General features: G+C 39.5%; 1 protein-coding gene across 1 annotated transcript; it reads right to left on the minus strand.

The window, feature by feature from the left end:
* Window positions 1-1,001: 1,001 nt before the first annotated feature.
* On the minus strand, window positions 1,002-24,094 carry casq2 (calsequestrin 2). The gene is made up of 11 exons (XM_061970574.2): window positions 23,629-24,094; window positions 17,778-17,862; window positions 17,606-17,706; window positions 14,076-14,187; window positions 9,937-10,010; window positions 9,729-9,859; window positions 7,174-7,219; window positions 7,039-7,093; window positions 2,949-3,049; window positions 1,767-1,841; window positions 1,002-1,677 (listed from the first exon to the last, which is right to left on the minus strand). Exons 1-11 carry the CDS (start codon window positions 23,863-23,865, stop codon window positions 1,474-1,476), a joined length of 1,221 nt encoding a protein of 406 aa, XP_061826558.1. The 5' UTR covers window positions 23,866-24,094; the 3' UTR covers window positions 1,002-1,473.
* Window positions 24,095-26,350: the final 2,256 nt, after the last annotated feature.

A 26,350-nucleotide genomic window follows, 5' to 3' on the forward strand; every position in this document is an offset into this window, starting at 1 on the left:
GCAGCCCTTTGACACACTCGTGATTTAGGGCTATATAAGTAAACATTGATTGATTGATATATACGTATATATATATATATATATATATATATATATATATATATATCAATCAATGTTTACTTATATGGCCCTAAATCACGAGTGTCTCAAAGGGCTGCACAAGACGGACATCTACACCTCCCGCTGCCTCAACAGAGCCAGTGCCATCATCAAGGACAGCACCCACCCTGGCTCTGACCTGTTCCACCTGCTGCCCTCTGGGAAGCGCTACAGGTGCATTAAAACCAAAACAAACAGGCTAAAGAACAGCTTCTTCCCCAGGGCCATAACCATCCTGAACGGACTGCCCCATTGTCCCTCATAACTGCCTTCTCTTCGGTGCAATAACCCATTCCACCAACCACCCTGTTTTTGTTTAGTTTTTTTTTTCATGTATATATTCATTTCACACCATATTCATTGCACTTCTACATTTTTTATATTTTTATATATTTGCACATTGTTTTTCTAGCATGCACACATCGCACTGTATGGAATGGCCTCAATCTCGTTACCTTGCGTAATGACAATAAAGCTGATTCTGATTCTGATTCTGAAGCCACAACGACATCCTCAGATCCCACACACACACACTATATATATATATATATATATATATATATATATATATATATATACATACATACATACATATACACACATATATGTATACACACACACACACATATATGTATACACACACACACACATATATATATACACATATACATATATATATACATATACATATATATATATATATATACACATATATATAGCGTTTTTTGAGAAGTGGACATTTTTTGTCACTAGAACCTCCAGTGTAACTTTTTTTTAAATTTGACACTGTATAAAATATAATGCATGAAAATCAATGTAACTGCAGATCATTGAACTATCTCAGTGCCTATTAATATTAGTAATAATAATCAAAAAATACTTGACGAAATGTATTTTATTCAAATATTTTTATCATTGTGGGGGATTTTTTTTTTTTTTTCAATGAATAAAAACAGTGGAGTAATATCAACATACTGGCCTTTAAAGGACTTCAACTAAAAATATATAACTGATATTTGATATAACAGCCTGAAGTCATTTTAAAAGATTGACTCTTTCAAAGTGGGACAAAAACATACTGTATGATATTTGTACAGCATCCTTTGGGACATGTACATTTTTTGTCACACAGACTTCTTCAGAGCAAATAGAGAAATACACAATAACCACACAGTTTGATTTAATATTTTTTTGTGAATGCAAATTGAGGTATCAGTGTGTTGTTATTAGCAGATACTGTATGTATGGATTATGTCAATTATGTCAACCAGGTGTGTTTATGGTACACATACAGTATTTGAGAAAACATGTATGTTTATGTATTTTCAGTTATGTATCAGAATTGCTGCATGTTCGAGTTTGACTCAATGCTGATTACTCATCGTCATCATCATCATCGTCCTCATCATCGTCCTCATCATCGTCATCATCGTCGTCGTCATCATCATCGTCATCGTCATCATCATCGTCGTCTTCGGTGTTGACTTTCCCAGAGAGCACGTCTTCGATCCAGTACTCCAACTCTTGGGCTGAGGGCAGATCCTCCTCGTCATCCATCAGCATCCACACGCTGTCGGCCTGCAAACACCACACCCACACACACACACACACGCACACACGTCAGTGTTACAAGAAGCCTTAACAAAGACACACACATATTGACTCACATCTGTAACGTTGACCACTCCGATCTGAGGTCTGAACAGGTCCACCTTGAAGGTCTTCTCCCAGTAGGGAATCAACTAAAACATGTATCAGACTGTTAAATTGAGCCCATGTTTTGTGTGTTTGAGTCTAAAGCAGGGGTGTCAAACTCATTTTAGATCGGGGGCCACATGGAGGAAAATCTACTCCCAAGTGGGACGGACTGGTAAAATCACGGCACGATAACTTAAAAATAAAGACAACTTCAGATTGTTTTCTTTGTTTAAAAATAGAACAAGCACATTCTTAAAATGTACAAATCATAATGTTGTTGGGGTTTTTTTAGACTTACATGTTGCAGTTAATAGTATTCTACCTTAATTTGTCGTTATTTATATTTTCTTAATAAATTATGTGATAATGTTCATCAGTCAACTCATTGGTGTTAATTTGCAATCTATCAAGATAAAAAAAATTAGGAAACACTTTAGTATGGGGAACATATTCACCATTAATTAGTTGCTTATTAAAGTAACAAAGACTTAATTTAGAGTTATTTGGACACTAGGGGAACATATAAGGTTTAGGGTTACTAATAAACTAAGGTTATTGATGGAAGACTCTTAGTTAATGGCTTACTGGTTGTATAATAAGGCATTAATACGTACTTAATAATGACTAATTGAGAGCCAATATGTTACTATTTTGCATGTTAATAAGAAACTAATTAATGGTGCATATGTTGCCCATACTACCATGAATTGATTAACGAGGACCCCGACTTAAACAAGTTGAAAAAATTATTCAGGTGTTACCATTTAGTGGTCAATTGTACGGAGTATGTACTGTACTGTGCAATCTACTAATAAAAGTTTCAATCAATCAAAGTGTTACCAAAAGTTATATCAAAATCTTATTACAGTATGTTATTTATGTAATTTTCTCATTTTCCTCGACGGGTGCACTAACATTATGTGGTTTATTTTTGTTTACATATGTAGCATCATCTACAAAGGTACAAAGAATTGCTATTGCGACATCTAGTGGACACATTTAGAACAGCAGTTTCTTTCATTAAAAAATTTCGGCTCAATTTATTACTTAGCAAACTCATCCCGCGGGCCGGATAAAACCTGTTCGTGGGCCTGATCCGGCACGTGGGCCATACGTTTGACACCCCTGCTCTAAAGTGTGTGACCTCTCACCAGGGGGAAGTCATCAGGGTCAATCCACACAATGCTGAGCTCAGGAAGGTGCGTGTTATCTCTTGCCACCTCCTTCAGGATCTCCAGGAACTCAAAACCATCTGAAAGGAAGTGCAAAGGTTTTACACTAGCAGTATATTGCACAGCACCAAGAGAACCAATGTTGTAATTGCGCTAAGGAGTTAATAGTGCTGATAATTTTGGTGTAAACAACCCTGCAGCAAGGGTGACAACAGCTGACATGCAACATTTTCAAGCACGTGCAGAGGTAGATAAAGTTGTTGGATGTTGACCACTCATCATGCTTCAAATGCAGCTATCTTGTGGAGTCAGCATGTTGTAGATGTAAGCAGGGGCGTGGCACCAAATTCTTGGCCCCCTTTACACACTTGATATGGTTACATGCACTCAAAAATAAACTAATGCATGAATTTAGTTAAAAACAGCTTTTTAAAACACATGTAAAAACCTTAATTAGGTTTTTGACTTTAAAAAATGTCATTAACATACACTATATTGCCAAAAGTATTTGGCCACACATCCAAATGATCAGAATCAGGTGTCCTAATCACTTGGCCCGGACACAGGTGTATAAAATCAAGCACTTAGGCATGGAGACTGTTTCTACAAACATTTGTGAAAGAATGGGCCACTCTCAGGAGCTCAGTGATTTCCAGCGTGGAACTGTCATAGGATGCCACCTGTGCAACAAATCCAGCCGTGAAATTTCCTCGCTCCTAAATATTCCAAAGTCAACTGTCGGCTTTATTATAAGAAAAGTGAAGAGTTTGGGAACAACAGCAACTCAGCCACCAAGTGGTAGGCCACATAAACTGACAGAGAGGGGTCAGCGGATGCTGAAGCGCATAGTGCAAAGGAGGTCGCTGACCTTCTGCAAAGTCAGTTGCTACAGAGCTCCAAACTTCATGTGACCTTCCAATTAGCCTACGTACAGTACGCAGAGAGCTTCATGGAATGGATTTCTATGGCCGAGCAGCTGTATCTAAGCCATACATCACCAAGTCCAATGCAAAGCGTGGGATGCAGTGGTGTAAAGCACGTCGCCACTGGACTATAGAGCAGTGGAGACGCCTTCGCTGGAGTGATGAATCACGCTTTTCCATCTGGCAATCTGATGGGCTAGTCTGGGTTTGGAGGTTGCCAGGAGAACGCTACATTTCGGACTGCATTGTACCGAGTGTGAAATTTGGTGGAGGAGGAATTATGGTGTTGGGTTGTTTTTCAGGAGTTGGGCTCGGTCCCTTAGTTCCTGTAAAAGGAACTTTGAATGCTCGAGGATACCAAAACATTGTGGACAATTCCATGCTCCTAACTTTGTGGGAACAGTTTGGAGCGGGCCCCTTCCTCTTCCAACATGACTGTGCACCAGTGCACAAAGAAAGGTCCATAAAGACATGTGTGACAAAGTCTGGAGTGAATGAACTTGACTGGCCTGCACAGAGTCCTGACCTGAACCCGATAGAACACCTTTGGGATGAATTAGAACAGAAACTGAGAGCCAGGCCTTCTCGACAAACATCAGTGTGTGACTTCACCGATGCGCTTTTGGAAGAATGATCGAAAATTCCTATAAACACACTCTTTGTGGACAGCCTTCTCAGAAGAGTTGAAGCTGTAATAGCTGCAAAAGGTGGACCGACATCATATTGAACCCTACGGGTTAGGAATGGGATGGCACTTCAAGTTCATATGTGAGTCAAGGCAGGTGGCCAAATACTTTTGGCAATACAGTGTATCTAGAACATATCTAGATAACCCCCCCAAATCAAAAAAAGTTCCAACAAAATCAATATAAAGTAGCCGGAATCTTAATTTAAATATAACATTTCATTACTTTCTTAAATATGGTTATAAATCTTTCAAGTTTTCCTTTGCTTCTGAGTGTCAATTAGAGATTAATTAGCAGATTCACATACAACTATCATCAGTAGGTAATATGAGTCATAAAAATACGTAAATGTTATTATGATTATCTTGTTATTAGTGCATCTCCTGGGGGGTTTAAGTCTTCCCTTGCCTTTAAAACCCAGTGGCGCCTCTTTTCAAATACGGTAACTTTAATGGAGGAACCATGAACACACAGCAGTTATGTGTCAAGGTGGGAATCTTTGGGCATCTCCCAATCAGAGACTACAATTTGATTATACATTTATTTTTTCATCATGTATAATCATTATGTTGTATCATATATCGTTAATATTTTGTACACTATTATAAATCATAAATGTATTACATTTAAATACTATTAATATTAATAAAATGTACACCTCCTTTGGCTACTGTACATAACTTTCTTCTGTATACTGCAACAGATATATTATTGTTCAACTATAATGTTATATTTATTTATCTTAATATGTATCAATTAATTTGTATATTTTAAGTTTTTTGTAACTTACAAATTCAGATGACAGACTATTAAGTCTACAACATTTTCAAAAGCCCTTGGCCCCAATGACGGTAATATATATATATATATATATATATATATATATATATATATATATATACATATATATACACACACTATTGTTCTGTTACAACTAAAAGTTGTAAACTCTTGTTGAAGTGTGTTATGCTTATTGCTTTTTATTTAATTAACATTATTACATGTGTATTAGCCGCCACCATGTGGTCAGGGCAGTTACTACATCTTTGAGAAGCGTGTACTTTGAATTGATTGATTGATTGATTGATTGATTGAAGCTTGTATTAGTAGATTGCACAGTACAGTACATATTCCGTACAATCGACCACTAAATGGTAACACCCGAATAAGTTTTTCAACTTGTTTAAGTCGGGGTCCACGTAAATCAAACTTTATTGACTGGAAGTTGCATGAGCCAAGCAGAGAAATCTATGGTGCCAGCACGTATTTTATGGTGGTTATTTTTGAAGAAATACTGCATATGTCTTTTGTTTACGGTTGCATTGTTGTATCATAAATTGAACTTTGAAACTTGGTTTTTGTCTAAAATATTTCTAGCTAAATTTACAATTTGTGATGTATAATGAGATCTTTGTCATTCTCATTAGCGATAATTTTTGATGTCATCTAATATGGCGTCCTAGTACAAATTCACTTTTGTTTACCTTCTCATGCCTTGTAAGTTAGCATTACAGCATATATGTGTATACATTTGCATAACATATGTATATATTGACCGTATTGTATGTCGTTTTAATATCACCCTTTTGATTGTCAACAAACCTGCTGACAAAGCTCATCGGTCTCTAGAGTCGTGACGTAAGAAAGGTGTTAAACAGCCCTTGCATCAGACATGCACCCCTAACGGCACAACTATATTGCCAAAAGTATTTGGCCACCTGCCTTGACTCACATATGAACTTGAAGTGCCATCCCATTCCAAACCCATAGGGTTCAATATGATGTGGGTCCACCTTTTGCAGCTATTACAGCTTCAACTCTTCTGGGAAGGCTTTTCACAAGGTTGCGGAGTGTGTTTATAGGAATTTTCCACCATTCTTCCAAAAGCACATTGGTGAGGTCACACACTGATGTTAGTCGAGAAGGCCTGGCTTTCAGTCTCCGTTCTAATTCATCCCAAAGGTGTTCTATCGGGTTCAAGTCAGGACTCTGTGCAGGCCAGTCAAGTTCATCCACACCAGACTCTGTCATCCATGTCTTTATGGACCTTGCTTTGTGCACTGGTGCACAGTCACTGAGCTCCTGAGAGCGGCCCATTATTTCACAAATGTTTGTAGAAACAGTCTCCGTGCCTAAGTTATTAGGACACCTGATTCTGATCATTTGGATGGGTGGCCAAATACTTTTAGCAATATAGTGTATAAACACACACACACACACACACACAGCCCGGCCCCCGGCCAGACTTTTTCAACCCTATGCGGCCCACGAGTCACAAAGTTTGGGGACCCCTGGTATAAACAGTATTGTAACTGCAATACTCAGCGTAGAGTAACATATCTAAAACACCAACTAAACCTTTAATTTATATTTACGTCCTAAGAATGACGTTTATCAATGTGTTCTATGAGTACAAAGGCAAGAGTGGAACATGTTGAGGAACAACAAGGGTTGACTTACCTGGATCCTCCTCCTCTGCAAAAGCCACGATGTGGATGCCCTCAATGTCGTCCTCCTGAAAACCACCCAAAGATGTGAAAATGTAGGGAAAATAGGGAATTCTAAAAAAAAGTTCTTGTTTCCACGCTGACTTACCCAGGTTTCAAACATGTCCTCTGCACGCAACTTTCTCAGAGTTGGCCTAATGGCACACGATAAAACAAACAAAACCGTGTGAGCTGCACAACAATACAGTTTATTTTGCACCTAAAATTTGCACCATACGCTAATAAACACACATTTCAAAATACAGTATACATATTTATATATCCTATGTGTATGATTACATATTTATATATCCTATGTGTATGATATTACTCTGACTAATAGTTGTAATTTCAACTAAAACTGGGAACATTCTGAATGATTCTAAATACTAGTATTGGGACAAAAAAAGAATAAAAGATAAAAAGAAATAAATAAAAAATTATAATAAAAAAAGACAAACTTAAATTGGTATAAACAATATAATAATTGTATTTTCACTATTTTTAGTTTAGGTTTTTTGTACATTTATCTTGTGTTTTTTCTTAACTGTGCAATATTTTTATATATATATTCTTAGAAATAATTATAGTATGTTATATTAAAATTGTAGTTTTAAAAAGTAATAAATAAGAGTGAGAACACCTTTATTTATTTTTTAAAGGAAAAACTTTAAACTTTTACAACTTGGTATTCCTACAAATGTTTCTCAATAATGGAGAGCATTGCAAATAATACAAAATAGTAACATAGTGAACAAATCCATCACAAATAAATATATCCATCCATTAATTCATGTGAGTGTGAGAAATATAATTGACAAAAATATAAATATGCATTTTTTTTTTTAATTAAGAAATAATATTAAATACATTGAAATAAAATATGTATTTTATGCATGAATTTTAACTTAAAAATGTAATCGAGACTTATTTTTTGCTATAATTCAGAAAATCTAAAAGTTCCAAAATATTGTGTAGTCATTTTATTTCAGACCCAGGGAGATCCATATCACAGAAGAAAAAACATACAATAAAACCCAAATAAAAGAAATACAACCAGAAATAAAATACATTATAACAATTGTATTTTCGCTCTTTTTAGTTTCTGATTTACTTTTCTTTCTTGTACATTTATCTTGTGTTTATTCTTAACTGTGCAAGTTTTTTTTTAAATGTTCTTAGAAATTATTATAGTATGTTGTATTCAAATTATTGTTTTAAAAAGTAATAAATAAGAGTGAGAACACCTTTATTTATTTATTTTTTAAAGTAAAAATGTTTACTTTTACTACTTGTTTTTCCTACAAATGCTTCTCAAAAATGGAGAGCATTGCAAATAATACAAAATAGTAACATAGGGAACAAATACATCACAAATAAATATATCCATTCATTAATTAATGTGAGTGTGAGAAATATCCATCCATCCATTTTTCTACCGCTTATTCCCTTCGGGGTCGCGCCCGCAGGGCCAACACAGATAGACAGACGATATTCACACTCACATTCACACACTAGGGCCAATTTAGTGTTGCCAATCAACCTATCCCCAGGAATATAATTGACAAAAATATAAATATGCTGAAATAAAATATGTATTTTATGCATGAATTTTAACTTAAAAATGTATCGAGATTTTTTTTTTTTGCTATAATTCAGGAAATCGAATAGTTCCATTATATTGTGTAGTCATTTTATTTCAGACCCAGGGGGATCCATATCACAGAAGAAAAAACATACGATAAAACCCAAATAAAAGAAATATAAGCAGAAATTTAAAAAAAAAAAAGTCAAACTTGTATTAAAAATATATATATAAATAAATACAATGTTATATATATATTGGAAAATAATATTTAAAAAAATGGCTAACATTTGGTGTATTGTGAATGCTACTGTGCATTTACTGAATTAAAATGATACAAACCAGACAGTAACTATGTAACTACTATATATAATGTATGTCTAATGATGAATCATGTCATATAGAGTTAGAGATGCTACCTTAGTAGAAGCATTTAAGTCCCACCTTAAAACTCATTTGCATACTCTAGTCTTTAAATAGACCCCCCCCCCCCCCCCTTTTAGACCAGTTTATCTGCCGTCTCTTTTCTGCTCTGCCCCCCTCTCCTTCGTGGAGGGGGGGGTCACAGATTAGGTGACCACGGATGACGTGCTAGCTGTTCAAAGTCGGGACCCGGGATGGACCACTCATCTGTGCATCAGTTGAGGACGTCTCTGCGCTGCTGACTTGTCTCCACTCAAGATAATATCCGGCTGCCCCCACTATGGACTGGACTCTCACACTATGATCTAGATCCACTCGACGTCTATTGCACTGGGGGTGGGGGGTTCCCACATCTGCGGTCCCCTCCAAGGTTTCTCATTGTAATCCCATTGGGTTGAGTTTTTTCTTGCCCTGATGTGGGATCTGAGCCAAGAATGTCGTTGTGGCTTGTGCAGCCCTTTGACACTCGGGATGTAGGGCTATATAAACTTTGATTGATTGATTGATTGATGGATAGATAGATAGATAGATAGATAAGGTTTTTTGGAAAATCACAGCACTCACTCAACATCCAATGAGATCACTCTAAATGCACCAATGCTACGACTGGCTCAGCACTTGCAGGTCATGTTCTCACAAGGTTTCTGATTGTTTACCGTTTGTGCTCGTTGATGAACTCCACCAGGTCCTCTTCAGAGTGAGGCTTTCCTGGGACGGTGACGGGCTCCTCCATGAAGGGCTCGTAGAAGTCCACCTCGTTCAATTTCAGGGTCAGCTCTTTGGCCACCTGAGAGCGTCAAATCATTGACTGTGAAAAGAACGAGATGGCAGCAGCTGCGACGGCATGCTTGCGCGCTCACTCACAGACTTGTCAAAGGTGGCAAAGAACTTAATGTGGGGTTGAAACTGCTCGGCGGCCTCCTTGAAGGCTTCGTAGTCTGAGGGCACAGAAGGGAAGAAGAGAATGTTATCTCACAGGGCGCCTACATCACGCTTGTGCTTTCCGAGGCTGACATTTGCACGTCGGCGGGCGGAAATAGCTGAACTTTGTGCCGCGCTTATTGCTCCCACAGATGGCCGGCTGCAGGTCACGGGCGCATATGTGCAGCCTGGGACAGAAAGAGAAAAGGAGAGAGAGAGAGAGAGAGAGAGAGAGAGAGAGAGAGAGAGAGAGAGCAGCTGCATGGACGGGCGGGATAAAAATGGAGCTGTAAATCCGTGGAAATGAAAATGCACTCATGGGGACGCTGCTGGCCCTTTAATTGAAAGGCAAATAGTGTAGACACAGCAATGTTCTTGTTGTCAAAAATGATGTTAAAAACATGAATTCAGCAGCCTTGTGAATGTTTTGTACCTGATTGAGAATAATTTTTTTTCGTGATGTTCAGATGTAGAAATGAACAACTGATGCACTGCCGATGAACGGTCTATTTTTGATCTTTTTTCATATATTAGGCGCACCAGATTGTAGGGCGCATTAAAAAGGAGTCATATTATTTCATTTTATCCAAAGTCCCAACAGGGTGTGTTTTGAAGTGAAATTTGCCTCTGATCACATTACTTCAGTCTCCCTGGACGGATTCTTGCTCATTTGCGCCGACCGGACGTTGCCCGGGGCTGCTGGAGGGAAGCCTAGGATGGAATGGGCTCTCTTGGTTGATGGTACCCAGCGGACGATGGCATGTGGGTGTTTAAATTGTGATTTTGTTTGTTTTGTTTTTGTTGTTGTTGTTGTTGTTTGTCTATGCATTGTGCAATCATATGTGCACAATATTTATTATTCATTACTCATGTTTTTGGTGTTTGATTGTTTTTGTAGCTGTGTGTAGAATTGGCGCCGCTGAAATGGCAGCTGGTTGCGTTAGCTCTTTTAATAAATTTTAATGTCCTTTGTGTTCTTAAATGTTTTCTTGTTTTCATACCCGGTACTTTTTCTTTTTTTTTATTTCTTACAGTCTACCAGGTCAAATTCCTTGTGTGTTAAATATAATTGGCCAATAAAGCTGATTCTGATTCCGATCAGTGACCATTTAACAAACATTTGCAGTTAAAGTAAGCATGTGGGGTCAAAATAAACTGGGTGATTAATCTGCGTTGCTACATGATTAGTACGATAACATTAGAGCCTTTTGAGCACTGAGCATAAAAACATCGTTATGTCTGTTTTATATTTAATAAAGTGAAGTTTTTCTAGTGATATTAATAGGTACAAATAAACAAATCCACTGTGCGTGTGTGTTTGTGTATTCCTATTCCCGTCCACACTTTTGGGGCTGTTGATGTCAACATGTTTACAGCATTCCTAAAGTCCAAAAGCTCTAAAGTTAAAGGTCTTCTATTTTTAAAACTTTATTGTGTCAGCAGAGCCTGTTTATGAGCACCATATGTGATTAAAAAAAAGATGTCATCTTCCCTCACCTTTTTGCACCACTTTTCAGAGCAGCGACCCTCAAGTTTGGTTTTGAAGTTGTGAAAAGGAAAAAAAAACCTTCTTCATGGACAAGATGGCGCCTCTAACCCGCACTGTGTATTTGCCCACCACTTCACAGAGGGTCACTTTGTACCAAAAATCTCAAATGAAAATACATTTAATAATCGGGCTTAGCTAAACTGCTTAAAATAATTGGCAACTGTATGTCAGTCAGCTACAGACTGAAAAGCTGTAAGTGTAATCATTTTGTGTTTCTTCCAGAAAAAAATGACATATACAGAAAATGTGGGGTGTAAATTAATTAAGATTTTTTTTTTAAATACGGTTTTATTCTACACTAGCTGTTTAATTAAGTCCTATGTATGTGTTATACATATTACATTGCAGTATATTCTTATTTTATATTATTATGTTGTGGCGATCAAAAAAGATAATCGCCAAGCAGGACTTCCATTTCCAAAATCGGGATTTTTTCTAAGTGTCAAAAAGTCAGTTTTTTTTCTAAATGTCAAAAAGTCTGGTTTTTTTATGTGTCAAAAAGTCTGGTTTTTTTATGTGTCAAAAAGTCTGTATTTTTTTTAAGTGTCAAGAAGTCATTTTTTTCCTGTCAAAAAGTCTGGATTTTTTCTAAGTGTCAAAAAAATCGGGATTTTTTATAAGTGTCAAAAAATCGGGATTTTTTCTAAGTGTCAAAAAATTGGGATTTTTTTCTAAGTGTCAAAAAATTGGGATTTTTTTCTAAGTGTCAAAAAATCGGGATTTTTTTCTAAGTGTCAAAAAATCGGGATTTTTTTCTAAGTGTCAAAAAATCGGGATTTTTTTCTAAGTGTCAAAAAGTCAGGATTTTTTACTTAAAAAATCGGGATTTTTTTCTAGGTGTCAAAAACTCAGGATTTTTTCTAAGTGTCCAAAAAATACGTTTTTTCTGTCAAAAAGTGGGGATTTTTTTTTAAGTGTCAAAAAACAGATTTTTTTCTAGGGTCAAAAAGTCGGGATTTATTATGTGTCAAAAATTCGGGATTTTTTTTCTGAATTTAAAAAAGTTGTGTTTTTTCTCTAAATGTCAAAAAGTCAGGATTTTTTGGAAGTGTCAAAAAGTCAGGTTTCTGTCAAAAAGTCTCGATTTTTTTCAGAGTGTCAAAAAATTGGGATTTTTTCCAAGTGTCAAAAAGTCAGGATTTTTTTCAAAGTGTCGAAAAATTGGGATTTTTTACAAGTGTCAAAAAGACAATATTTATTCTGTGTCAAAAATTCGGGATTTTTTCTAAATTTAAAAAAGTTGGGGTTTTTTCTAAATGTCAAAAAGTCTGGGTTTTTAGTAAGTGTCAAAAAGTCTGGTTTTTATCTAAGTGTCAAAAAGTCGGGATTTTTTTCTGTGTCCAAAAGTTGGGATTTTTTCTAAGTGTCAAACAGTCGGTATTTTTTCTAAGTGTCAAAAAATCAGGATTTTTTTCCTAAGTGTCAAAAAAATCTGTATTTTTTCCTAAGTGTCAAAAAGTCAGGATTACTGTCAAAAAGTGTGTATTTTTTCTAAATTGTCAAAAAAATCTGGATTTTTTTCCAAGTGTAAAAGATTGGGGATTTTTTCTAAGTGTCAAAAAGTCGGGCGGTTTTCCAAGTGTCAAAAAGTAAACAAAAAGTTAACAACAACATGGCGGCTAATCTTGGCGCTAATGTAGCTTCACCACGACAAACAACTTGACAAACTTTTGGCAGAACAATTTTTTGCTGAACTTTATCTTCAACTCCTGCCTCGTCAATAACATTTCTCCACTTTGGTGTGAGCGATGTCAAAAGACGAGATGCGAGATGTACCACTACTAGCGCGCCATTTGATGCTAACAAAAAAAAAACCTGCTACTAGCAGCTGTCCTGACAATACTAAGTGGAGATGAACTCTCTTGCTGCACTTCATCTTTGACACCTGCAGCCCCACATTGGTGGGTCTTTGGCTCGAGCAATGTGGAATGACAACACGGGACACGCAATGCTACCAAGACCAAATGCTAACAACACAGCTAATGATCGTAGCTGCGACTGTCAAATTGACCATTTTTTTAACAGAACAGCTTACGCCTGTGGTTTCAGCACATGCATGCCCAGTTCTAACTTAGAGGAATTACCCAGGATGTGATAGCAATGATGTCTGGAAAATCCTCCGGGCAACCGGTGAGTACAGTAATCTACAGTAGAACACACTCAAGGCAACTATGCTGGATGGAGTGAGTGCAAAGGTGACTCTATGGGTGTTTTTCATTTTTAGAGGGATCTAGTTATGTAAAAAAAAAAAATTATATTTAGAAGTTAGCAACAGTTTTTTTATGCTTTAACAAAATATTTGATTTACTAATGATAATCTTACTTCGTGGAAATCTGTTTACCAAAGTCAAGCCTGAAACCAATTAGTCGTGATTAAAACAAGGAACTATTGTATAAGCAAATCTCAAAGTGTTTATTTTTTATTTTTATTTCAACAGCGTTCCTGTTCCTATCTCAAGGCTAAAAATGTTTGGGGGTTTTTAAACGTTACAGTGGTGCCAGCAAATTTTGGCAAAGGAATCTTCCTACTCACGCTCGGAGTCCTCTCCTTTGAAGTAACCTATGACCCGGATGTCCTCCTCCATCCTGTCAAAGGCCCTCAACTCCAGGGCGTTGTCGATCACCTCCACTGGCTCCTCCAATAGCTGCATGAGAGTAATGCGTCATTTTCAGGTCCCATTAAAAACAACAGGATCTTTTACTCCAGAGGTCGCCAACCCGTCGATCTTTGGGACCCTACCGGTCCATCGCGAAAATACAAGAAAAATAAATATGTGTCAATATGACATCAGTGTCACCCCTACCCGGCGAGTGACCAACACACTTGCCAACAGGCACGCATATTAACCCCTGAACACACTTCACTCGCTCGTCTCGCAAATGCGCATGGCATGGCATGCACAAAAATCATTGAGCTGCAACAACGCATTAAGGCTGACTGTTGCAAAAAATCGGACGTTTTCTAGCATCCAGCATCAAACAAGTCTTTTGTGAACCACGACCATCATCGCTTGCCTTCGACGGGAAGCTGACAAGCTAAATACTAGAATCCGCGCACATTGCTCCAAAGTACAGATTTTGTGTTGATTTTTATATACAAAACTAGACTGGGGAGGGGGGCGTGGCCTGCGGGCCTGCCGCGGAACAGGGTGTGCCAGGACCGGCCTCGAAGACAGCGACAGGTGCGTAGATGGCCCAGGTGGTCCTTGTTATCTAATCACCTGTCGACTTTATTAGCAGCAGCCGGAATGAGACAAGTAGTTGGAGTTGGAGGTGCTGCTGGGCGGAAGCAGGAGAGAAAGACAGTTTGCTGGAAAGCAAAAGCCTCTGGACGTTTATGAAAATAAAACAGTGTTATACCTTGAATTCCGGGCTCTCCTGGCAGTGTGTGGTGGTCCGAAGAACCCACTAGAGGGCAACCTCTACATAGACATTTACATGTTCAAGGGCAGTAATATATGATAAAACAAGGTGGAGGCGTAGGAAGGACTTCCTCGTTAAACCCCTCTTAATCAAACACGCAAAAAACAATTTAGTGTCACAAATCAGGCTTCTCCCAGGTGCATGTCTTTGGAGGTGGGAGGAAGCCGGAGTACCCGGACGGAACCCACGCGGTCACGGAGAGAACATGCAAACTCCACCCATTGTTACGGTTGGGTCGCGGATCGTTCTCCCAAGATGCAGCAGGAACTCCGGAGGCAAGGTGCAGGTGAGACGATGATTTATTGTCCATAAATTGTTCCAAATACAAAAATACAGGAAACAAACAAAAGAGATGTGTGCCGATGGCACGGGGAGCTAAGGCAAAACCTTTGCACAGAAAATGAGCAAGAAAACAAGAAATCATCCAATATAACAGTTGCATAAAGCAGTAGACGTCGTCACTGTTGCGCAGTGCAAACAAGAAAGACAGACTGAGCGTGGCGAAAAAACGGGAATAAGTAGCTCTCTGATTAGTGCCCGGCAGCAGGTGAGCGTCCCAGACACTAATCAGAGGGAGGTGAAACTAGTCAGTACCATACTTGCCAACCTTGAGACCTCCGAATTCGGGAGATGGGGAGGGTTGAGGGGGGCGGGGTTTGGTGGTAGCGGGGGTGTATATTGTAGCGTCCTGGAAGACTTAGTGCTGCAAGGTGTTCTGGGTATTTGTTCTGTTGTGTTTATGTTGTGTTACGGTGCGGATGTTCTCCCGGAATGTGTTTGTCATTCTTGTTTGGTGTGGGTTCACAGTGTGGCGCATATTTGTAAAAGTGTTAAAGTTGTTTATACGGCCACCCTCAGTGTGACCTGTATAGGCTGTTGAGCAAGTATGCATTGCATTCACTTATGTGTGTTTAACAGCCGCATTTAATATGTGACTGGGCCGGCACGCTGTTTGTATGGAGGAAAAGCGGACTTGACGACAGGTAGTGGAGAATGCTAAAGGCAGTGCCTTTAAAGTACGCCCCCGATATTGTTGTCCAGGTGGAAATCGGGAGAAATTCGGGAGAATTGTTGCCTCAGGAGATTTTTTTGGGAGAGGCACTGAAATACGGGAGTCTCCCGGGAAAATCGGGAGGGTTGGCAAGTATGGTCAGCACCCATGGTAACCAAAACACACAAACTCAAGGGTGCTGAAAACAGAACTGAGGGAGTCAACACTAAACAAAACGGGCAACGGATCATGACACCCATATCTACTATATATATATATATAAATCATACTGTATTTTTCGGACTATAAGTCGCAGTTTTTTCATAGTTTGGCCGGGCTCCAGTGCGACTTATATATGTTTTTTTTCAGTGACGTGCGGTGAGGTTCATGGCTGGTGAGGCACTGACTTCATCACAGTCAGATTTACAAACATATGAACCCTAAAGAGTATCTTATTCACCATTTGATTGGCAGTAGTTAACGTGTTATGTTTAAAAGCTCATACCAGCATTCTTCCCTGCTTGGCACTCAGCATCAAGGGTTGGAATTGGGGGTTAAATCACCAAAAATGATTCCCACTGCTCCCCTCACCTCCCAGGGGGTGATCAAGGGGATGGGTCAAATGCAGAGGACAAATTTCATTACACCTAGTGTGTGTGTGACAATCATTGGTACTTTAACTTAACTTTAACTTTACACATACAAACTGTAGCACACAAAAAAGCACATTTAATTAAAAAAAACGTTATTATGGTCTTACCTTTACTTAGAAATTAAGTCCATGCACCGCAACTAAAGCCCTCACTTAAACTTTCCACGTGCAAGATTGAATCTATTTAAAAAGTGTAACCGAGGGTTTATAAATGTCGCCTATAGTGTATGAAACTACAAAATAACAAACACGGAGGCTCCAGTTTACACGAGGACCACTTTATTTACCTTCTTTCAAAAACCTCCGCAACGTGACATCACTTCCGCTCTTAGCGCCTTCAAAATAAGAGCTCAAGGCATATACTGTATAACAGCGCATAACAGGAACTTAACATCACAAAGAGGAAAGCCCATGAAAATAGGTTACAAAAGTTATTTAATAAGAAGCCAAAAAGTGCAAAAACAATAATGTTCGTGTTGGAGGAGTTGTGAATTAGGTACACCTGCAGTCTGCAGGTGTATCTGCACAGCAGGCCAGCAGATAGCCGAGTCATTGCGCAATCCATGTTGCGGCACTGAGTGACGTGCCTCAACTGGCTGCTGTTCACCGCACCGTCTCTTCTCAGTATTTGAACGGCAAATGTGAAAATTCAGCGATTTTGTATAAAAATAATCTAAAACTGGTGAAGTTAAATGGAAAATAACTTTATAGTATAATCACTGGATACATATAACAATTTAATTTTTTTTTTTTCTTTTTACATTTTTTTTCTTTCCATGATGGCAGGTGAGGCCCTGCCTCACCTGCCTCTAGTGACTGCACGTCACTGTTTTTTTTCCTTCTTTATTATGCATTCTCGGCAGGTGCGACTTATACTCCGGTGCGACTTATACTCCGAAAAATACGGTAGTTGTTTTAGTTTTTTTTGCTGAGGCCAGGTATCTTGGGCTCGAAAAGGTTGATGACCTCTGTTTTACTCCTAAATCCGTCTACTCACGTCCAACAAGAACTCCACCAGGGTGTTTGCAGAGAGCCAGCCGTCAAACTCGATCACTCGGTCATCTTTAAAAACGTACACGCTGCCTTCCTCCTCCAGGCCTGCCATGGGATTTATGACACAGAGTTGCATCATATTGACTAAATAGCTGCTCTTAAGGGCCTTTACTCACCTAGTTTCTTCGACACCTTCGCGTCCTTGTGGGAGTCCACCATTCCAAAGCCGATGCCTTTCTCCTCCATGACCTGAGCCACGAGCTGCAAAATTAAATAACAGACAAAAGAGATGCTTCGGATTAAATCGGAAAAAAAATAATTCAGGGATTTCTGAGTATTTTGGATAGGAGTAGATATAGGTGTTTTTGGAAAACATGAATTCCCAATTTGCTACCCTGGAGGACACAGAGACACAGTTACATAATTACCCAGATTGCCTTGTTCTAAAGTGGCTGCATTAGTGCAGCAGTTGTTTTAACATAATTTATTCTGAAAGTGTGATTTATATTCATATCACAATACACTGTTAGAAATAGAGCAATAGAATGTATAATCTACACCAGGGATATTCATCTTAATTGTTTTGGGGGCCGCATTTTCAGAAAGCTTCCTTTACTATTATTGTTATTTTATTTATTCCATAGAACCAGTGTCCTCTACAGTAGACATTTGATTTTGGTCTATTTATTTTGTCAGAGTTCTGCTGCTTTCAAGGACTTTCTGCAAAAAGGATAGTCAAAGATCCTCTCTATGACAGCACTCATAGAGATGGCTTTCTCACTGGCACTAATCGAGGGCGGACACTCCCATTCCCTCTCCCTTATCTCTCCTGTTTGCTTCTTTGTTTTGTCTTGTCTTGACTTTCTTGTGGCCTTTTTTTGCACTGTTCTCCAAATCTAAACAATGGGACTAATTAACTTGCCTTTCAACGAAATTGACAAGATCTCGGGTTTGGGAGAACCTGCCTGTCTTGACAGAGCGGTTGTTGGTGGACACACGACGGACTCTTGGGAGAAGAAGGAGTGCCTTCTTTACGGCGACGTGAAGATAACCACATTTTCGGAATTATGACAACAGGACATCTGCTGATTGGAGCATTGCTTTGGTTTGTCGACAAATTAGAAGTTGCTGGCAGCCTTCAAAGTACCCCAGAGCTGCCAGAAATGATTGGAGGATGCGGGCAGAACTGCGGACACTCTTGAATAGCTGCAGCCTGCCTCCCTAGCCCCCACTCCCTCCCCTCTGTTGCAAATCTCGAGTTGTATGTTGTAATATGTACAGTCATGATCAAAAGATTTCATACACTTGTAAAGAACATGATGTCATGGCTGTCTTGAGTTTCCAATAATTTCTACAAGTCTTATTTTTTTGTGATAGAGTGATTGGAGCACATACTTGTTGGTCACAAAAAACATTCATGAAGTTTGGTTTTTTTTATGAATTTATTATGGGTCTACTGAAAATGTGAGCAAATTTGCTGGGTCAAAAGTATACATACAGCAATGTTAATATTTGGTCACATGTCCTTTGGCAAGTTTCGCTGCAATAAGGCACTTTTGGTAGCCATCCACAAGCTTCTGGCCAGCTTCTGGTTGAATTTTTGACCACTCCTCTTGACAAAAGTGGTGCAGTTCAGCTAAATCTGTTGGTTTTCTGACATGGACTTGTTTCTTCAGCATTGTCCACACTTTTAAGTCAGGACTTTGGGAAGGCCATTCTAAAACCTTCATTCTAACCTGATTTAGCCATTCTTTTACCACTTTTGACGTGTGTACTCTTGTCTTGTTCTGTATATTGTACAGTATTTTGTATTTCTATAGTGTTTTGTATATTGTACGGGATTGCTTATTATTTTTATTGGATAGTAGTCTGTTTATTTCAATTGTTAGTTTTTTCTTTATTACCTGTTGTGTAATTTAATTTATTTTTACCCCATATTTGTTCCCACTACCGCACCTTAAGTTGGAGTCCTTAATCTCATTATATGCAAATATATTGACAATAAAGTCCATTCTATTCTATTCTATTTGGGGTCATTGTCCTGTTGGAACACCCAACTGCACCCAAGACCCAACCTACGGGCTGATGATTTCAGGTTGTCCTGAAGAATTTGGAGGTAATCCTCCTTTTTCATTGTCCCATTGGCAGCAAAACAGGCCCAGAGCATAATACTACCACCACCATGATTGACGGTAGGCTTGGTGTTCATGGGATTAAAGGCCTCACCTTTTCTCCTACAAACATATTGCTGAGTATTGTGGCCAAACAGCTCTTCTTATTGTGAGGCACATGCACTAACCCCTGGTTCACCATGCTGCCCCGGAAATAGACAATTAGAGTAAAAAGTTAAAATTTTTGCTCACTCAAACACAACCATTCTAATTTGGATTGTTTTCCCTGGCTGCGACATAGCAAGGTCAATGCTTCAAGATTCCCCTCGAGAACAGTGCAGCAAAGATGAAACAAACTCCTTCCCTGTCAACAACCCCTGGAAAGATAAATTCTGTTCCATTTCCACCACATGCAGAGCGACTCCAGGCCTACAGACTTAACACACACACCATGGACCATGGCTACATATGCACACATACCCCCACCCCACGCCTTTGCCACCGCTTCACCCTAACTGGAATGACGGACAATGAAGCAGCGCCCCTAGTGGCTGTCAGCTTCGGGCCAAATGCCTGCCCCTTCCCCTCCTGTTGCAAGTCTTGTGGTTTCTGTGTCAACATGTGTATATGGCTTGTGCAGCCCTTTGAGACACTTGTGATTTAGGGCTATATAAATAAACATTGATTGATTGATTATCAAGTTTTTTTTCTCAGCCCCAGTCTGTGCCCCCAGCCCCATAGGAGCCCAGTCTGAGATCAACTTTTTTTTACTGGTCCTCCCCCACCTCTTTCCTACTTTTTACTGGCCGCTGTCAGTGGCAACACATTACCATTCCTGTTCTGTTTCTGTACAATGTTTGTCTAATCTTGAACGGGTTTATGGTGAAAATTTTGTTGCACTTGCGCAATGACAATGAAGAACATACCATCAGTGTTGGGACTAACACGTTACAAAGTAACACGTTACTGTAACGCAGTTAGTTTCGGCGGTAACTAGTAATCTAACGCGTTATTTTTTATATTCAGTAACTCAGTTACCGTTACTACATGATGCGTTACTGCGTTATTTTACGTTATTTTTCATGTAGTATCGGCTAGAAACAGAAGATCTGAATGTGTTTTATTGCAGCACTGCGGTGGAAAAGAAAAGGCGTGCTTTGTGTGGGTAGGGGCGGGGGGGACTCCCATACCGCAGTTGAGGAGCGCAGGGTAGACGTTCCTCCAGGGCCTATGTACATCTTCGGGGCTAACAACCTTCACTTTACCCGGCAGTGGGTCTTTACAGCTGAGGGTGAATGACGAGACCGGCGGTTTGTTGCAACTTTGTGACTTTATTGGACGCAGCCATCCACCAAGCTAGAGCACCTGCACGCACTCACTGTCGCCGCTCGCTCACCTCTCTCGCCCACTCACTCACTGATGTCACTCACCTCACATGCTGTCATATCTTAAAGGGCCACACACACACACGCTACTCTCATAACAACTAACAAGACATCATGGCAAAACCAGAAGTCGAGTTTTTTAACATGGAGACATTCTCAATACTTTTCTTTTGTCGAGCACAAAGAAAATAACATTTTAGTTAAATGTAAGTTGTGTCTTGGATCAAAGGTCCTATCTACTTAAAGTTAAAGTTAAAGTGCCATTATGTTGCAGCTATTTAAAATAGTTTTGTCAATTTGTTCTGGCCTGAAATAAATTGGCCCTTTGAAACATATCTTTGTGTGTTGTATGTAGACCACATTGCTTTTTGAGTTCAGTGATGCAAATGCATGTCAAGTTGATCAACACATTGTATTATTCTCCAGTGCAATAACAGTACTGAAATGAAGGCTCAAAGGGCATTAATGGGAGCCTTAAAAAAAGGGGGGGGGAAGAAGTAACTAAATAGTTACTTTTCACAGTAACGCATTACTTTTTGGTATAAGTAACTGAGTTAGTAACTGAGTTACTCTTGAAATAAAGTAACTAGTAACTGTAACTAGTTACTGGTTTTCAGTAACTAACCCAACACTGCATACCATATGCCAATTTGCTGCAATAATGTTTGTCTACCAAGTTTCAAACTGAACTCAGGGACCGGTACAGGGGCTGGTCATTTTTGTACCAGAATTGGCCTGCGGGCCTCTAGTTGAAAAGCAATGTTCTACACCAACGTACTAAAGAGGGATGATTATTATACTACAACGATAAGGTCGATTTGAAGTCCATATTAATGATACCGGATACAATACAAAGGTCAAGTACACAGTGACGCAGTGATGTCTAATGTCAGGAGTGCACTGGCATTGGAGGTCAGTATTGTACTGTATGTAACGTGAGATGCATTGTGCACATTGTTTCCTACAGTGTGTGGTTCCAAATCCCAATTGTATCGTATCTCTTACATGGTTAATGACTTTGCATAGGAAATAAGATGGTGCATTGTCACAAAGTGAAATTATGCTTAAATATTTCAAAAGTATTTAGCTGAGGATCGGCATCCCTCAACTCTCTCGTTCAGTGTGGGTGAAGATGATTGCAAAGCAAAGGAAACAAAGTGAGACATTTTAAATTCAATTTGAAAATGAAATACATTCTTCCCTCGTTTACCGCTGGTTTAGAAAAATAAAAATACATCTGCGCTGTGTGACCAGGGGCCGTATATATTAAGTGAAGTGAATTATATTTATATAGCGCTTTTCTCTAGTGACTCAAAGCACTTTACCTAGTGAAACCCATTATCTAAGTTACATTTTTAAACCAGTGTGGGTGGCACTCGGAGCAGGTGGGTGAAGTGTCTTGCCCAAGGACACAACAGCTGTGACTAGGATGGCAGAAGCAGGGATAGAACCTAGAACCCTCAGGTTGCTGGCACGGCCGCTCTACCCTGCCCCAATATTAATATTAATGGTGAATGTAAAGAAATAACACGAATAATCTAAAATATATTTTAATACAATGTATAGTTTGACGAGGTTAAAGTTAAAGTACCACTGATAGTCACACACACACCAGGTGTGGTGAAATTACTCTCTGCATTTGACCCATCCCCTTGTTCCACCCCCTGGGAGGTGAGGGGAGCAGTGAGCAGCAGCGGTGGTCACGCTCGGGAATCATTCTGGTGATTTAACCCCCAATTCTAACCCTTTTTGCTGAGTGGGTGGGTGAATGGGTCCCATTTTTATAGTCTTTGGTATGACTCGGCCGGGGTTTGAATTCAAGACCTACCGATCTCAGGGCGGACGCTCTAACCACAAGGCCACTGAGCAGGTCTATGATTATTGTTAAAAATGTAATTTATTCAGCCAAACTAATTTAGATAAATAAATATTAGCAATATTGTTGTTATTGCTTTATTATTATTATCATTGTCTATTTGGGGGGGAAACATACATTAAAAAAACATTGCAATTACTATGATTTTTAAAGCATGCTCTCTGGTGGCCGGTTTAGACATTGCAGATGATGTCCCCTTCTGAAATATGGCCAGTTTTTACTTCCATCCATCCATTTTCTACCGCTTGTCCCTTTCGGCGTCGCGGGGGATGTTGCAGCCTATCTCAGCTGCATTGAAAATTAATAATTGAATGACTATGTTGTTCCTTACAGATACATATTTAATTTTCTCATGACTATTAAGACAATTGGACTCGTGCCATCCACCACAGCCAAGAAAACTGGGCTTGTGTCTCTGTAAACACCAACTGAAAACCTTTATAAATGAAACAGGGAAGGTTTTTAATTAATAATAGTGAGGAACAACATACTGGAAACGAACGCCTCATTGGACATAACTGGGCCACTGTGACCTTGCAGAGCTCTTTGCACGGCTTAAGTTCCATTGTTGGCATTAAAGGTCTCCAATGTCTATTTAGATGTCAGCTCTGCCACAAAACTGATCCTTTGACTTGGACCTCCCCCTGTTCCTTACCTCCAGCACCAACTCAGTCATTTGGTGTTGTTTTTGTTGCTCCTTGTTGTCCGCCACGGGCTCGTGGTAGAAGAGGCAGAGCACACCGTACTGCTTCAAGGCTTTCTTGTAGTTCTTGTCGTTGATGTCCAAAACACGGTCTTTCCCGTCATACTGCGGGAACTCCAAGCCCTTTTCCGCTGGGGACAGGGGTACGAGGCCGAAGCACGGGAGCAGGAACAACCACAGGGAGAACATGGTCCTTCACTACCAGCTCTCAAAAGTCCACAGAAGTGTGTTTTGTGTTTAAAGTGTAATAGGTCAGGCAGAACCCTGGGAAAGGTTACAGTGAAAATCCGGCAAATTCAAAGTTGGAAAGTCCGTCAGTTGCGGCGATCATGCATCCCGAGTTGGCGGTTTCCGTGCATCTTTTTTTTTGTACCCCCGCTGTCTTCGCTCCTTCACGCCTCACCAGAGGAGAAAGAGGCTTTGAGTGCAGGGAGGAAACCATACATAGTCGCGCTCCACCTCCGGCCGTACATGCGGGTCAGGCCCATTTTTAGGAGAGCAGTTGTTTGAGGGCTAAAAATAAACCTTGGAGTGAGAAAGAGAGGTGGCGGCTTACGGCGCTGGATCAACTGTAATATTGGGGTGGAGTTACGGGTGGGAGTGGGGGTGGGGGTTCAGTTATTTTCGGGGAAGGACTGAAAACAACGCGGATGTGCGATTTAGCGCTTTGAGAAGATAACGGAGGAGTATTTTAGGTGGCAACAGGTGTGTGTGTGTGTGTGTGTGTGTGTGGAAAGGGCACACTTGAATAGAGCATGCGGGGCCTTACACACTTACATATCTTTCTGTTTGTGTGTATGATTTGGACTTTGCCAGAAAAAATTCAGAAAAATGTTTTGATTTTCTGGAATCAGATTCTTCAGGCAGATGAAACCTACTTTCATTAGAAAGATGGGAAGGAATGTAACGGCTCATGATCCAAGGTATACCGCATAATTGTGTCTTCTTCTTTGCGTCACAAGTTAAAAGTTAAAGTAGCACTGATAGTCACACACACACCAGGTGTGGTGAAATGAACCTCTGCATTTGACCCATCCCCCTGTTCCACCTCCTGGGAGGTGAGGGGAGCAGTGAGCAGCAGCGGTGGCCACGCTCAGGAATCATTTTGGTGATTTAACCCCCAATTCCAACCCTTGATGCTAAGTGTTAAGCAGGGAGGTAATGGGTCCCATTTTTATAGTCTTTGGTATGACTCGGCCGGGGTTTGAACTCACGACCTACCGACACTCTAACCACAAAGCCACTGAGCCACAATGAGTCGAAACTATGGCTGTCAAACGATTAAAATATTTAAACGCGAATAATTGCAGATAGATATAATTTTTCATCATTATGTTTTTATGTTTTTATTTATTCTATTTTATTTATTTATTTTTTATCGTGTTCTGTTTGTGTTGTGTTGTGTTTGCCCATTGTACAGCACTTTGGCTACCCCTGTGGTAAATTTTAAATGCGCTTTATGAATAAAGTTGATTTGATTTGATTTGATTTGATCATTAATAAGTGTACCCTGGACACAATTGTAACACAATGAATGGACAATTAATTTGCTTAAATGAAATGTGTTTTAAACAATATGCTCTTTTAAACAGCTCAACACCAAAAGGACAAACATGCTTTTATGACAGTAAAAAAAAAAACACAAAAAAAACTGTAGATTTTGTATTTTGTAGAAATACAGAATTTGTATTCCTGCTGTAGGAGCACTTGCATTTAGAGGAGAGAAGCTACACTTCCGTGTTTAGATTCCAGTTTCGCAAATAACACAAAATGTGGATTGTTATGATCATGTTTTACTTGTCAGAGATGTTTGGTAATATAATCTGTGATATTGCTACCTGAATTAAATGCTTCTGATATTCTGTACGTTACATGTTGTACAAGTTAACGTTACTCATATTGCTGCATGACCATGTTTTAATCTTATTTATTTATTCACAAAATGTAATATTCAGCCGGCTAATCATTCTATAATTGAGGATTCGACCAGAACATGTTATAGAATAATTTTAATATTTCAGCCAGCCAGACCCCCGCCCCCACCACCAATTGTTTCTTAACTGACGTACTAGCATTTCTTTGGTTGCAAATATCACAGATCAACATTACAAAACATCTCTGACAAAGCATGATCGTAATGCAAGACATATTTATTTTGTTAATGTAAAACCGGACCTATAGTGTAGCACTATTAGCCTACTCAGTGGCCTAGTGGTTAGAGTCTCCGCCCTGAGATCGGTAGGTTGTGGGTTCAAACCCCGGCCGAGTCATACCAAAGACTATAAAAATGGGACCCATTACTTCCCTGCTTGGCACTCAGCATCAAGGGTTGGAATTGGGGGTTAAATCACCAAAAATGATTCCCGGGCGCGGCACCGCTGCTGCCCACTGCTCCCCTCACCTCCCAGGGGGTGAACAAAGGGATGGGTCAAATGCAGAGGACAAATTTCACCACACCTAGTGTGTGTGACAACCATTGGTACTTTAACTTTATTTTGAAGCCTGAAAAGTGTGTGATTGGTTTAAAAGAGTGTCTTAACATGTTTTAAAGTCGGATGGACTGTTTGCAACAAAAAATGTCCCCTCTTGACTTTTGAGAAACAGTCTCAGGGAAGCTCATCTGTATGCTTGTCGTCATCATCGGGTTCTCGACCTGACTGCAGTTCGTAGTCAT

Source organism: Nerophis lumbriciformis, linkage group LG13 (genome assembly GCF_033978685.3).
Source record: "Nerophis lumbriciformis linkage group LG13, RoL_Nlum_v2.1, whole genome shotgun sequence".
Classification (NCBI taxonomy): domain Eukaryota; kingdom Metazoa; phylum Chordata; class Actinopteri; order Syngnathiformes; family Syngnathidae; genus Nerophis; species Nerophis lumbriciformis.

What these genes read in the sequence shown, in the direction of transcription:
- casq2 (XM_061970574.2), bottom strand. Translation starts at nt 23,865, where the DNA reads ATGTTCTCCCTGTGGTTGTTCCTGCTCCCGTGCTTCGGCCTCGTACCC. An exon ending in TGACTGAGTTGGTGCTGGAG is followed by an intron (nt 17,863 to 23,628) that starts GTAAGGAACAGG and finishes TTAATTTTGCAG; the next exon opens with CTCGTGGCTCAGGTCATGGA. An exon ending in TTCATCAACGAGCACAAACG is followed by an intron (nt 7,220 to 9,728) that starts GTAAACAATCAG and finishes GTGTGCCATTAG; the next exon opens with GCCAACTCTGAGAAAGTTGC.